This window comes from Amblyomma mixtum, chromosome 3, assembly GCF_055824585.1.
Source record: "Amblyomma mixtum isolate Tamu chromosome 3, ASM5582458v1, whole genome shotgun sequence".
Classification (NCBI taxonomy): Eukaryota; Metazoa; Arthropoda; class Arachnida; order Ixodida; family Ixodidae; genus Amblyomma; species Amblyomma mixtum.
The window spans coordinates 30,853,932-30,869,161 of record NC_143014.1 but is presented as its reverse complement, the minus strand read 5'-3'; the positions used below and the strand labels follow the sequence as shown (position 1 = coordinate 30,869,161).

At 42.2% G+C, this 15,230-nt stretch overlaps 1 protein-coding gene across 2 annotated transcripts in view; it reads left to right on the top strand.

Annotated features, from left to right (window-relative positions):
* Positions 1–15,230, top strand: part of Meltrin (disintegrin and metalloproteinase domain-containing protein meltrin) — a 104,014-nt gene that overhangs the window by 71,426 nt on the left and 17,358 nt on the right. For both annotated transcript variants that reach the window (XM_089578525.1, XM_089578526.1), the window contains exons 14-19: positions 2,675–2,806; positions 3,985–4,157; positions 7,099–7,300; positions 12,280–12,357; positions 12,646–12,757; positions 14,917–15,058. In XM_089578525.1, coding sequence (XP_089434651.1) covers positions 2,675–2,806; positions 3,985–4,157; positions 7,099–7,300; positions 12,280–12,357; positions 12,646–12,757; positions 14,917–15,058 — 839 coding nt within the window. The remainder of the gene's footprint in view (positions 1–2,674; positions 2,807–3,984; positions 4,158–7,098; positions 7,301–12,279; positions 12,358–12,645; positions 12,758–14,916; positions 15,059–15,230) is intronic.

The window sequence follows — 15,230 nt, the reverse complement described above, 5'->3', positions numbered from 1 at the left end:
ATTTGTGGTAGTTGTCCGTTAGTGCACGGCCTTGCATTTATGAGCAGAAAGAGAACTCCAACAGCATAAGCATTTTTCCTGTTGTGGGTCTCTTTTACAGAGGTGATGTGAATTTCTCTTCTGTCTGAAATTTTTGTCGTGCGGCCGCGGCGGTTGAATTTCTTTGGAGGAGAAATTCTAGAGGCTCGTGTACTGTGCAGTGTCAGTGCACGTTAAAGAACCCCAGGTGGTCGAAATTTCCGGAGCCCTTCCCTACGGCATCCCTCATAGCCTGAATTGCTTTGGGACGTTAAACCCCATAAACCAACCAACCAATCTTTGTCGTGCACATATGTGTTTGATGAACATGTGAATAAGATGCACTGGTGAGAAGCCTGACCACGTGAGTGTGGCAAGCAGGACAAACAAGCTCTGTTCACAGATGTGATGGGGCCTTGTTTGATAGAGAAAATCTTCCGTGCTGGTAGTGTACTGCGGTCTGTCATTGTAAAGCACCTCATGGTGAGTCCATATTCGCATGCAAAATACGTAACAAAATAAAGCTTGCAGCAACGGCAACTCAAAGCTATGAAAATGTCAGTTGCCACATGCATAGCCATACTGCATTGGTACAACCGATGTCAGCTGAGGCTGAGCCCTGTATCATTGTTAACATTGCTGTACATTTTTATTTGCCATTAGGGTTCATCATTAAAGTTCCCGTCTTAAAATTTGAGATGTTGAGTATACCTCAGTTCATTTAATGGTGACATGCATACTGTACATTTAAGGGAAGCCGCTATTTTGCGCACTTTGTTTTTTCTGCACATATGCACAGATTTTTTTTTTTTTTTTTTTGTACTGTAGCTGACAGATTTTTTGGACTCCAATACTTCAGACTTGCGGGATATTTCAAATCCCGCTGAGGAACTGTCAAACACCTCATAGGAACATGTACATTTTCACGTCCAATATTTTGGACTCTGTGAAATCCAAAAGTTCAATTTTTTAGACTAAAATGGACATTAGCAATACTGTGGAGATCATTTTTCACTTAGTATTGACATGAGCGGGCATCGCTGTCGCAACGTACCGGTTCCCTGCCACTGTGAAAGGCGTCATCTTGGATTCAAATGGAGTTAATCAGACGGGCTCGCTTGAACAGGCTAGACTGTGTGTACTTCTTCATGGCTCCCATTTGAGATTATGGCACATTGTTCGTTGCCTTTGAGACGGATTGCAAAGCTCACACGATCGCATTGCAAATGGGGCAGCTGCAGCGTCCGCGCAGCTTGGTTGGCACAACCCGCGATACGGGGGATGAGGAGTTGGAGGGGATGCATTCAGAGGTGCGAGCGGCCCGTGGATTATCTCTCTGTCTTCGCAAGCATCGTTGCCCATAGAAACAGGCTGTTCTTCCTTTGCGCGGCACATGCATTCACTCGCGGCATGATCTGCGGCCGCAGTGGACTGACAGGTATTGTGATGGAGAGAGACTATCATGACACGAGGTGGTGCGGACATGATAAAAGCGTAAGTGTGGCTCAGATAAAGTGTCATATTATCACTTGTAAGCTGAACGTGGGGAACGGCGAAGTTAGCTATTTTTGAAGCTGGTTTTTCGCAGGCAGATTATTGTTTCTTTTTTTTTTTTTTAAGTTTACAGATTCTTTGGACTGTTTTATTATTCGGACCATTTTCCGGGTCCCTCCCCAAGTCCGAAAAATTGGTTGGCGGCTGTATTCACACACCCTAAAGCACTTTGTGGGCATTGCATAGGGGTTGTTGAAAATAACACGTAAAAGAGCTTAAATACACTACTCAGGGAATCGTCAAACAAGTGATACATGCGCAAAACATGCACTGATAAGCCAACAACAAAACTTGATAAAAGGTGGGTTGAGAACACACACTGAAAAAAAAGTAGACAGCAACGCTAGTGACAAAAATAATGGAATACAATTCGCGCAACAGTCAGTGAAGGATCAGCACACAATAAGCACCTCAGTTTGCTGACAAAAGTGTCGTAATTGCCCCCGGAAACAGTTTTTTCAGGCAGCTTATTCCATTGGTATATGGCAAGGAACAGTGGTGAATTCTGCACAAGTTGGTTACAAGCAATCTTGGGTTGCACCTTAAAAGGGGTAGTCTAATGAGGAAAAGATGCAATGGGCTGGTTTGAGATGAGGTTCCTTGAATGGTGAAGGATTGTGATAAGGTCTGCGAAAGGGAGACAGCAGCGTAAAAAGTCTTCACTTTTCAGATGAGCATAAATTCAGAGATGACTTAATATCAGTAATGCTGGAGCAGAGAGAGTACTTCCTTGTGATAAGTCTAGCCATCTTATTCCGCAATGATTTGAGTTTTTTGGCAAGATAGGCTTGATAGGGGTTCCAGATGATACCAGTGTAATTTAGTTGTAACTTAACTAAAGTACATGCGACGCCTAACGAAACCAGCAGTCTTGGACAGTTTTGTGGTTATGTGTTTGTGCCATGTCAAATCTGAAGAAATGTGAACCTAGGTATTTTGTTGCAGGAACTTTCTCAATGGCCACATTATTGATAGAGTTAAAGAAGGGCTCAGTGACGTTTGTCGTAGCAAATGTTATAGCTTTGTTTTTGGAAACCAATTTGGCTGGTTATTTTGTTGTCAGTGTACGAGCAGTCATATTTCATTTTTCATTTTCATTTAGGTGGTGAAAGCAGCCACATTATGTCGAGATTCTGTGACGGAGTGCGATCTGCCGGAATACTGTGATGGAGTTTCGGAGTTCTGTCCAGTGGATGTTTTTGTACAGGATGGAACAGAATGTGGGGGAGGCAAGGTAAGAGGCTGAATATTTGGAAAAAGCTCTCTTGATTCTTTTTTAGTAGTTGCTTATGGAAATGCTGTGTAATTTTATGCTAAAGAAGCCTGTAGTCTTCAGCTTCAAAGCGAAAAGCAAAAGGGGAAGTAATACCCTCCCTGTGTGTCTCGTGGTTTTGAGGACTGTGTAATTGGTGTATATATCCTAGCAAGCCCCTCCTCTCCCCTTTTACTGTTTATTCTGAACATGTAATTTTTGGCTTTTTCCTTGGTGAAAGCACTAAAAAACTGTTGCAGAGTAAGTTTCAGTTTTTCTTTTTATTCAAAATTACACACATTTATGCTCTTGCATGCAAACTTCTAAAAGAACAGATTCAGGAGTTGCACGGCATATAAATTTTGTAGTACATTTTCTTCTCTCTGCACGATAAACTGTATCTGTACAGCAAAGATTAGCCATACCTTCTTTCTGTATATTGATTTATGTACATTTGCTGTCATGAATTTCTGAAATGCAACTTTGGTAAAGGAACTTAATTTCTTGGCGTCGAGGATGCATTGCTTGAGATTTATTGGTGCACTCAGCAATTTGCACACACATAGTTTGGCGCTGCATATCTGTTGTGGGCTCTTTGCGAGGACAGCGATGAAATTTAATTTGTATTGCATTCCATAAACTTTTAACTGCGAATATATCTGTTACTCATACAGCAGACTTCTGTGCTAGTGTACTTATTACAAGCAAGTTATTATTAGCCGCCGCGGTGGCTCAGTGGCTACGGTGCTCGGCTGCTGACCCGAAAGACGCGGGTTCAATCCCGGCCGCGGCGGTTGAATTTCTTTGGAGGAGAAATTCTAGAGGCCCGTGTACTGTGCGATGTCAGTGCACGTGAAAGAACCCCAGGTGGTCGAAATTTCCGGAGCTCTCCACTACGGCGTCTCTCATAGCCTTAGCCGCTTTGGGACGTTAAACCCCATAAACCAAACCAAACCAAACAAGCAAGTTATTATTATTATAGCAGCCTTAGAATGTTAAGCTGTTCTGGACTGTTTTACTATTTTATTGAGCTATTTTACAGCACATATCTCTCTCTAGAGCTGGATAGGGTTGAAATTATTCCGAATTGAACTTTTTCTTCATGGAATATATAGTGTGCAAGCACGTGCTGTCCCATGACGAATTGTTTTCTTCGATAGGCATACTGCTTCGGTAAGCAGTGCCGCTCTCATGACGACCAGTGCCAGCTGCTGTGGGGTTCCAGTGGACGCATGGCAGATCAGCGATGCTTTGAGCGTAATGATGACGGTGAGGTAAATGCCAATTGTGGATATAACCGTCTCAACAAGACCTACAAGAAGTGCAACAAAGAGTAAGTTCCACTGGGATATTAGTGTTCAAAACATTTTCGTATAACAATATTCAGGTGCCAAGGAAATGTCAGCTATAATCGGGTTAGCGAAAAAAAAAGTCAAATCAGTGATTCAAACATTTTAACTAATTCTCAGCTTCGCTTGTTTCACGCAAAGCTGACTGACATTTTTCTCGAAAGCATATATCGAGGTGGTCATATTTATAGGGTTTATGGGTAAGGGGATATGGTCGTGCAGACTTTGAAAAAACACAGAACAACAAAAACTTCTGACGGCAGTTAAAGAAAAAAAAAATCATTTTGATATTTTTTAATCTTTGTCCACGTACTCATCTTTGTATTAGTGTTTATAATCGTCAAAAAACATGTTGCATAATGTTGACACTGCAGCAGTTTCAGCCTTCCAGTGAGACCCTTGCACAAGGCTCAGTACACCATGTAGCTCTGAGGAGACTCCTTGTATTCAGCTACTGTAGAATGCGGGCAATACTAGGATGGTAAGTAGGTAGCTAAATGAGCTAAATGTTCCAAACAGTTCCCAGTCTAGGCGCAATTATTGGAAGCAGTACCTGAAATAAAGCTGCTATAGTCTGATACAACTTAAGTCTGCAGTGAAGCTCCGCCCACATTTAGCCTCTGCGCACATAATTCCTCCACGATGAAAAAGTAGTCCACTGCTTAAACATTTCTTGTTACCTAAACAAGAAGCTTATCACAAGAAGTAGATTATCAGCTCTAGAATTTTGATACGTGGATTGTTTGATATAGCGAATTATTAAAAGTCTGATTTTGTTTACTATTGCGATTGGCCAACGGAGTAATACAGGACGCCGCGGACTGCAGCCCAGTGTTGGCAACTGCTGTTTTTTTAAGTTGTATCCTATTGTAAAAGTGTGTCGTACAGATACAGGCCACTGGGCTATACAGAGGACAACGCATTTTCAAGGATGGGCTGGGAGGTTCTCGTGCTTTGGATGTGATATGAAGCACCAGCCTGCACAACAGTCACTCAGAGCTATTCTTCCACCTCCATGAGGCGGACGTGAACAGTGGAGTAAGAGGAAAATGCCACTACAGAGTCTCTGCTGTCTCGCTGATCTGTGACTGAAGTGAATGCAGGTGGCTTTGCCCCAGGTGTGAGGGGAAAAGGGGAAGTCTACGTGTTGAGTGTTGTCTTCTCTGCAACAAGGACTGGGAGCATTTATTAACGTAACATTCTTATAGTTAATTTTTGAAAAGACAAGGTGGCTGCCGAGGGCAGACAAAAACAAGCCTTGCAGGTAGAAGGAAGGTTTGTTACAGTCAGAGCGTGGTGCATCCTGTGGCGTTATTGTGGTGCGCAGGGGGAAGTGTCCGCATGCACTAAAAGAAAGAAATGGAATTAGGAGCCAAGGACTCCTTGCTTTCGTGAGCATTGCTGTAAGTTGTCAGTGCTCTGTCACCTGTACATTCGAAGCAAGACAATCTTCCATCCTCAGTCTTGCACAGCGGCCTGCATACATAAGATGCGCTTTTAGCAGCTTTATTTCGGGCGCTGCTTGAAATTATTACTTCTAGATTGGGAATTGTTTGGAATATTTTGCCGATTTGCCTACCTGTTTACTATCGTAGTATTACCCGCATTCTGCTGTCGCATACAAGGAGTCTCCTCAGAGCTACGTGGTGTGCTGGATTGCACAAGTGTACCGTTGGAGGGCTGAAATTGCTACAGTGCCAACACTATGGAACATGCTTTTGACGATTATATAAACATTGGTAGAAAGAAGAATACAGAAATAAAGTAAAAAATATCAAAATTGTTTTTCTTTAAATTGTCATCAGAAGTTTTTGTTCTGTGTTTTTTTTTATTTTACTTGGCCGTGTTTCATTAACCATAAAACCTATAAGCATGACCATCTTCACTTCAATAGTCACACTTGTGTAAAACACAATGTATAATTGTGGTAGCTCTGGCACACTCCTTTCTTGAGACACAGACCTTCAAAGTAGACAAAAAAAAAAAGTTACTTATTTTGGAGACCTCCACTAGGCACCTCTTGCTTCCTTTAATCTTTCACTCCCTCCTTTACCCCTTCCCTTACGGCGCGGGTGTCCACCGAGATATGCGAGACAGTTACTGAGTCATTTCTTTTTCTCAAAACCAATTTTCAATTTTTTTCCAAGTTTGACAAATTTTTAGTAAAAAAGACTGAGCTCTTGAAACAGACAAAAATAACAAGGCACCGACAAAAGCATCCATAGTTTCACTCTAATAATTTTCAGATACCCATTGTTATTGCATCTTAATTTATTCATGAACAAAGTTGGCCAAGAAAGCATAGCGTGGAAGCACGGCGCTCCACCGCTTCACTTTAAAAAGTTTTCTGTACATGGAAAAAAATTTTGGAGGCAAAACCAAATTGCAGAACTCTTTATTCTAGGCATCAGGCAATAACATATTTAAGAGGTAAACCTGCCACCCTTTGGTTGATCTTGTCTGGAACCACCCTGTAGCAGCTCGTTGTTATTGGCCGTAGAAAAAATACCCTTGTGTTGAATTCAGTATGTCCCGATAGAAGAAATATTCAAGCTGCTTGGTGCTTCCTATTCCTATGGGTATATGAAGTCTGTGTGGTGTATTTGTCAAAGGTTTCTTGTTTTGAAACGGTGTACTGATGCTGCTATTCTACTATATAAAAAAAAAAAGTGTATGTATTACTGGGCATGATCAAAGCTCTTGTTGACACAGTGCATGTTTTATTGTGTACATGTAATCTGCTGTAAACATCCTTTTCCTTCGGGATTAGTTCACTTAATATGAGAAATGGCTGCAATCATGAAGGTAGGGGTGATTGGAACTGGAAATAAAATAGGAAGGCTCATGAAACCTTCCTTTGTGACTTATCAGTGAAACTATTTTGCCAGAGAGAAAGTTTGCTAACTTTACCATAAACTTTTTCAGGGATGTTATGTGTGGAACATTGCACTGTGTGCACCTGAATGAGCGCCTGGAGTTCGGCATAGAGTCAGCAGCTGTGCAGTCCAAATTTTACATTGATGAAAATGACAAGCGGTACACATGTCGATCAGCCATTGTGGACTTGGGCTTGTTCACTGCTGATGTTGGCCAGTCGCCGAATGGTGCAAAATGTGGCACCAACAAGGTTTGTTCACGTAGTGCATATTTGTCATTATGTTGCCTGAAAGAGTGAGCTTCTTTTGTTACTACTTCCTTGAATACTGTCATTACATTTCTTCAGATCATTGGGGTTTAGCCATATACTACTGGTGTAGTGGCCTTATCTACTGGTATGAAATATGAGTGAACTGAAAGTTAGGCTTTTGCTTGAAAGTGAATGTCAGTGAGTCTGGAGAGAAATTTATTGCTCAGTTTTTGGAATAGACATGTTGTCTTTGGTTGCATGGACCATTGGCAGAGTTCCCAGATTTCCCAATGACCTCTTTAAATAGAAACACTGACAGAAATTAACTGGACATCACCACTCGCAAAGGCCAGTATTTTAGTCTTTCAGGGTTGTCACCTTGAATTGGTGATGAACCTTCCAACTCATTGCATTTCAAAAGGTTTCATTTTGTGCATTGATTTTATTTTTCAGGTTTATGTTATTGATTATTATCTTCTAGCTTCAAGCTTTCAAAGGGGTCATTCCACGCGAAAGGAGATGCGCCAAATTCTTGACATTTTAGATTTTTTTGCACAGCGACGTGCGACTGAGGCTATACAGGGTTGAAGATTTCAAGGATGCCCTTGCCATTGCTGAAAAAATTCATATCAGTTAAGACAAGTTCCATAGAAGTGTAGAGGCCTTCTCTTGAAGAACAAATTATTTTTTCTCCAAATACCATGCTCCAAAGTGTAAGAAATCGCCTTAATCCGGGCAATTTTTAGAAAATTATTCTTCAGGAACCATACCTTGCCGAAAGTTTTGTCTCTGCATGTAGACGGGTATTGAGAAGCCCTGTCATGGTCCAAAAGGTAAACCAGGGATGACTCCATTTTTGGTTCAAAGTAGAGCACCTAAGACGAGAAAAAGTTCAAGATTTCCACGTTTATTTTCTTTTTTAAATTAAATTTTGAGTCTAGATTTTGAGATATAACTTTTTTCCAGTGTTGTCTGAAACCTTGTTGTAGCATTGTTGGCACTAAAGTTGAAAACTGCCCTTGCATTGTTTTTTAATTTAATTGGATATCACGATTTTTGTGAAAATGGCCACATTGAGGGCCAGGAAACTCTATGTGGGCAGTGGCGCTTGTCGAAAAAAAAAATTGCCAAATGGTCAGCCCATTCAATTAGTTTCACATGTCAAAAAATTGGGAGAGTACTTTTTGTTGTTGGCGAGAAATTATTTTTTTCAAAGGAGTTGCGTCGATGTGGCGACCGTGCACCTACCCTTCTGGCAACGTGTGGCGGCTCTGCTGTGGACGACAATGTGTCCACAGACGATGTGCACTTATTCACTGGTAATCAGGGGAAGCATCATCATCCACCCAAATATGAAAATGTAGAAGCTGCTGTAGCAGCCTGGGTTGTCTAATCATTTCTCCGGCAGGCAAAATGGCCTTTAAGCAGCCAGCATCTTAATGTTCCTTTAATTTGCAACGCTCTTCAGGTCACATTTGAAATTGCATTTGGTGGAATGCTGTTTAGTATGTGTGAACTATGTATTCGTGTAAAGAACCAACAACAGCACCGTACAGGTATTCTGCCCTCACTTCAGTGTGTCTGTAGGTCAATGTGTGGTGTACATATACAGGGTGTCCTATTTAATTCAGTACAAATGGTTTATTAAACATTGCATTCGCTTGCACCATGGCTTCGGAAGTTTAGTAGCCTGGTCAGGCCGATGCCTCAATCAGGTGAAATGTAATAAATGGTTATCCATCTAACATGTTCGCTCTGACTTTCTAAATCCAGTGTTTAGGTCAAAACTACAGTGATTAACATGGCGCACCCTGTACACCGTGAGTATTGCGCTCAAACATATTCTTTAAGAGTAATGGAAATGGTGAAACCACTCTATTTGGCCATCTTATCACAGTATGTTCAACGCTGATGGCAGCTACTAATGCTTTGAGTTAGACCGGAAGTTAAAGCCGTGTTTTACCCGACCGTAACAGATGCTGACATCACATCGATCCAACTCCTTTTTAAAGGGCAACTGACCAGGGGTCTGGACATTTTAGAAAAACAAGCCCACTGCATAGATGAGGCATCAAAGATAACCTCTGCAAAATACTAGAGCCATGCACGCCCCGAAAAGCTGTAAAAAATTCAAATCAAAGCCCGTTCATTCTTCCCTTCGAGAAGCAAACGTCCTCAGCCTCTACTCTGTCTCCCCGAGCCTTCGGGTTGTCTTCATACTGAAAACTTTCGCTAAAGGCATTCCATTGGTGCGTTGTTCTGACTGACGGGCGAAAGGTGGGCATAGCCGGTTGTTGCGTCGTCTGCTTGTTGCACGCACGCTTTCCGCATTCCGCACGTTTTCACACGCATACAAGCCCTCATAGAGGAAAAAAAAAAAACAACTGACGAGGGAGCGTCCGGCAACAGCCTTGGTCTAGTCATAAAAAGTAAAAATATAGTAAAACGAGGAGAGTCTGTCTCCCCGCGCTGTGATCATGCCACGTGATAGCGTGCTGTGATATCTAACCCCACTGCGTGCGCGCTACCTCCTCAGTTTTTTTTTTCCTCCATGCAAGCCCTCCAAAACAAGGATTTGGGGGGCTTGGAAGGTTTTGCCGTGTTGTGTGTTGTAGAGCCTTTGCCTCGCTCAGTTCGGGGCCATGACGTAGACATGTGACTCACTCCATCAGACACCACACCTCCCACTAAAATCGGAGGAGGAAGGGCGATTTTCCCTCTACTCGACGAGGCGCGAGAGAGAAAAGTCTCGAACGGAAGGAGAGGAGCATGGTGAAGTAGCTTGATTGGGATGGCTGTAACTACGCTATTAATGAGTATTTTCAAAAAATATTTGCGGCTGCGCCTTCCGGGGACGATGCCTCGCTACCAGAGAGGTAGAAAATATTTTCGACCAGAGGGTGGTCCATGGCCCTTTAGAAATTTATTTCTCGGGAACAACAAAAAGTACTTCTCTAATTTTCTCTAACTTGGCTTTTTTCGTTTTGTCTAGCACCGTTGCCCACATAGTGTTTTCTGTCCCTCAATGTACAGTATAACCCTGTTTATACGTTTTTCACCGGATCGGGCAAAAAAATTGTGACAGCCGGGAAAACGCAAAAGTAAGGGAAGCTCCAAAAATTAATGAAAGCATTGCAGCTTTGACTTGAAACAGTTTATTTCTGCAAAGTGAGCTTAGGACTTTAAAAAATTGAGAATGGTGGATTGCAGTTTCTTTCGCTCGCTGGAAAGCACCACGCATTTCTTAATATCCTGGAAGGCCGCATTGCTGTCAGCGTAGCTTTGAGGTGCAACGTACATACCTGTGGAGGAAGTCCAGAGCTGCGACGGCTTCTCCAAAAATCGGATCTGCCAACACCCAGGAATCATGCGGCTCGTGCTTCTCGTCATCATCGCAGTCGGCTGCTTCACTCGCAACCGAGTTCGCAATGATCTCAGCGATGTTTCACACTTCTATGGGAAAGCCACACCACGCGCAGTTGACGTGCTCACTGCAGTCTATGCTGAAGCGACGTAGTGCACAGTGTCAAGTACTGAAATGGTTGTAGGCTGCTGTCCAGGCTGCTGGGAGAACACAGCTGGGAGAACACAGCAGTGAGGAACGTAACATCGGGGATCTACTGTAGCCATTTCTGGAGAAGTCGAGTTGTCTAATTAAATTAGCAAACAACGCAAGGGCAGTTTTCAGCTTAAGTGCCAACAATGCTACAACAAGGTTTCCGACAAAACTGAAACAAAGTTCTGTCTCAAAATTTAGACAAGTTTACTTTGCAAAATGCAGAAATCTTGAAATTTTTCTCCTGTTAGGCGCTTGTATTTTGGACAAAAATGGCGTCATCCACGATTTACCTTTTGGGGCACAACAGGGCATCTCAGTACATGAGGAGAAAAATTTTTTAGGCAAGGAACAGTTCCTGAGCAATACTTTTCTGAAAATGACCAGTCTAAGGTGATTTGTTGCACTTTGGAGCATGATATTTGGAGGTAAAATTTTTTTTTCATCATAAGAAGGCCTCTACACTTCTGTTGGAACTTGTCTTAACTGATATGAATGTTTTAAGCCAAATCTAAAATGTCGAAAATTTGGCGCGTCTCCTTTCACGTGGAATGACCCAAAGTCCACATTAGTAACTACTACCAGCTTCTCAAAGACTTATCATTAATCATCCAAAGTTCCTTCATTTCATATCTTTCTTGTATGGGTCCCTAGCTTTTGTCAGTCCTCTGCCAGGATAGTCAGAAAGCCTTTGGAAAGTCTTGTTTAAATGCAGCTTCACCATTCACTTGTGTAGCTTCATATGTTGTGCAATTTCTGTATGCAGTGGAACCCCACTATAGTAATCTTGCATATAGCAATAACACTGGTAGCCCCGCCGCGGTGGCTCAGTGGTTACGGCGCTTGGCTGCTGACCCGAAAGACGCGGGTTCGATCCCGGCCGTGGTGATATCAGTGCACGTTAAAGAACCCCAGGTGGTCGAAATTTCCAGAGCCCTTTACTACGGCGTTCCTTATAGCCTGAGTCGCTTTGGGACGTTAAGCTCCAATTAAGCAAACCAACCAAAAACACTGGTAAAGTCCAGTGAACCTGTGATCCCGTTAAACCTTCCATGGATGACTGTGCATTTGTTTTCTTTTACTGTAATGGCAGCCTTAATAAAGAAACAGTTATAGTTAAGTGTTCAGCTATACAATGTCCTTCTCGCGTAATGATGTCATGGCAGTACACGGGCAGTCTAGGACATCTGGGAGCAACAGTCACGTAACAGCATAATAGCAAGGCAAATGATTATTGATTTTGATGAAACGGCACCCCTTTACTGATACTGATATAGACACTGATATAGCAAATATTTTTGCTAGGCCAAGCAACTTTACTGTAGAATGGTTCTACTTATCGTAGCACCTGTGTGACCAAAGAGGAGCAGGTGATGTCTAAATAACTGTGTTAACAAAAGCATTTTTTTTGGGTGCATTGCAGGCTTGTATGAACCAGAAGTGTGTTCCTCTTGAAAAGATCTATGGAGTCAAATGCCCTTATGACTGTTATAATAATGGGGTAAGTTGTTCTTTATTATTTTCTTAATTATCTTCTGTTTTCATGATAGATTTTTAATATTACTTGGTTCTTTCTATTTTCATTTTTGTTTTTTCTTTTTTAGCAGCAGGCCTCTTTATTAAGGCCTCGATGAAGAGGCCCGCTGCTCGGAAGGATAGTTTCACAGCATAAGAACTAGCAGCATGCAGCAATTAAAAACTCAAGCTGAGAAACACATTGCTGTTATAGCTCTATTTGTTATGGTGTTACACAAATTGTTGGCAGCATGATGACCTGCTGGTTGTGCAGGTTTGCAACAGCCGCGGCAATTGCCATTGCATGGTAGGCTATGCTCCTCCGTACTGCAATTACCCAGGACCTGGTGGGAGTTCAGACAGTGGCCCAGCTTCAGACCCGTCAGGTACGTACTGATGTGTGCCAGCAGATAACTTGTGTGATAGTTGTACAGTAAAATGCTCATTGGAAACGTGCTTTCACATTTCAGTAATGGGTGGTAGTGTTATAGAATCATAAATTGTCTTTATTTTTCAGTTCAGCTTTCACGCTGTTGCTTGAATTTTGTTGTGGATGGTATGGACAGTTATATTTTGGTAATATACAGTGGAATCTTGATGGTATGATTGTTTCTGATATGAAATTTCAGTATAATATGTCATAAAATTCTTCGTCCTGTTTAAGGCTCACATTGGTTTAATAATTGTGCTTTACTGAATAGCACGCACAGTCCAGGTTGTGCCATAATAACTGTGATTTACTTTGTATCCGAGTAGACCTGTGACTTTTTTGTATTCTTTTGTTAACTCTTCACTGTCTTTAAGTTTTACCCACTTTGCAGTGGTTGTGGTCAGGAACTATTTTCCTAAATTTAGGCATTGCAGTGAAATACCACTGTTCTTTACAAATAGTTAGGGAAACATTTGGCCTGTGTTCCTATAGTTTTGGTTCTAGGACGAAAATTTGACTCTGTATGGAAGTGCTGAAAGCCCTTTGGGTGAAGTCAGCAGTGTTTGCTACTTGTCTTACCGTAAAACACCATCTTTTTTCTACCGCATTTAGCTTCATGAGAATCTAGGATTAACTCTGTCCTGTAAAGAAGGAGCACAGTTGTTCTCTTCACTGCTCCTGAACTAGTCAAGTCCCTCCTGTAAAATGCAAGCGTCAAGAATATTGCTTTGAGCTACCGTGGCGTCAAAGTGTGCCACTTGACTTTGCACTTCCCTCTGGGAAAGAAAGCACAAAACAGAATTGTTAAAACTCCTCACCTACAGGAAACTGCAGAGGACAGAAACAGACATTTGGCAAGGAGCATCAAAAATGCGGTCATGGAGCATAGTTTTTGCCATGACAAGGTGTAGCGCAGTGAATAGTCTTGACGTTCCTGTTGTTTACTGAGCACTCGGGCAGTACAAGCTACTACTACTAAGCTACTACCAAAGTAGAAGGTGCTGAATTTAATGAAAATTTTTGTAATATTTGGAAGGGCTGTGGATAAATGTGATAAAAATACAGGTTACATTTTATTTCAGCTGAAATACAATAAAAGCTCATTATTTCAAACTTCAATGAACCGAAAAAAATTTGAATTATCTTAAAGTTCGCATTATCAAATGACCTCCAAAAAAACTGTCAAGACTGCTTGCATCATGGTAAATTTATTTAGTGAAAGACTAGGCAATGGCTGCCTGTTTTTGAAATAAGAACAACGCGGCAGTGACTATTTCTTTTTGTTTCAAGCAACGCTTTATTTTGTGTGTACTCTTGGGAGTGGTGAGACAGAACTGCTCCAAAATTGTAAGGGCTTCTCCAGCATTCCTTCATGTTGCAATGCAGTGGAGCTGTAGTGCTACTGCACGACACCCATCATCAGTGGCACCGTCACGTGTGAGGAGGCTTCACTGCGCGAACAGCAAACTGCATATGACGAACGCGCAGTTTCCGCACACTGGATGAACAGGGCTGTTCGGATGGAAGCGAAGGAAAAGCTCAGGAGCTAGTGCTGAAGCAGGGAAAGAAAAAAGGGGGGCGGGGATACCAGTGATACGCCAATCAGCATCTGAAAAGTTGGCTGGCTGAGTGATTTGGGCTGCGCGAAGCTCAGAGAACCAAAACTGAGTGGTTGGACCGTTTACGAAGATGGGGCCACCGGTTCGTCGTCATGCTTTCACTCCTGCCATTGCACGTCGTTGTCAGAGGTGCATGAGTGACTTTGCAGCATGGAATTCAGGTTCTGAGCAGGGCTATTTCAGTGATCTCTTGCCACTCCGGTCATACCTGGATGTGTCTTCCCTTTAGGAGCCCATTCAGATTAACTGATGTAAGACCCATAGCATCGGAAGTAGCAAGTGTACGATGCCATAGACTTAAATGGCCGTTGGCCAGAACCAAGCCAGAAGTTCAAATTATCCTGATTTCTGAATTAACGGGGGCCGAATTAACGAGCTTTTACTGCATAAGGAGTGCCATCCTTTTTCAGCACACACCATATCTTGTAAATGAAATGCATGTGTAATGGTGAGCAGATGGACTAATGTATGTTTCACTCTGTTTTTTTTCTTGCAGCCGGTTACAGTTTTATGGTGTCCATGTACATAATTTTCCTCTGCATTGTGCCTCTGGCTGTGATCACCAGTTTCTCCATATACTACTTCCGACGTCACCTGAAGACATGGTGGATGACGAAAGCTCGCAAGGCAGCAATAAAGTATGCCAGATTTTTGTCATGTTGCAGTAGGCATGCAGAAACGGGTGTAATAAGTGAATGCTCTTGTTTATTCTGGACAGCTATAAAGCCACGTCTTGCACTTTATCTCTAGCTTTTGTGCCATGCAATGTTCAGGTATGTGGTCATTCATGCTGTTGTCGGAAAAAATTAT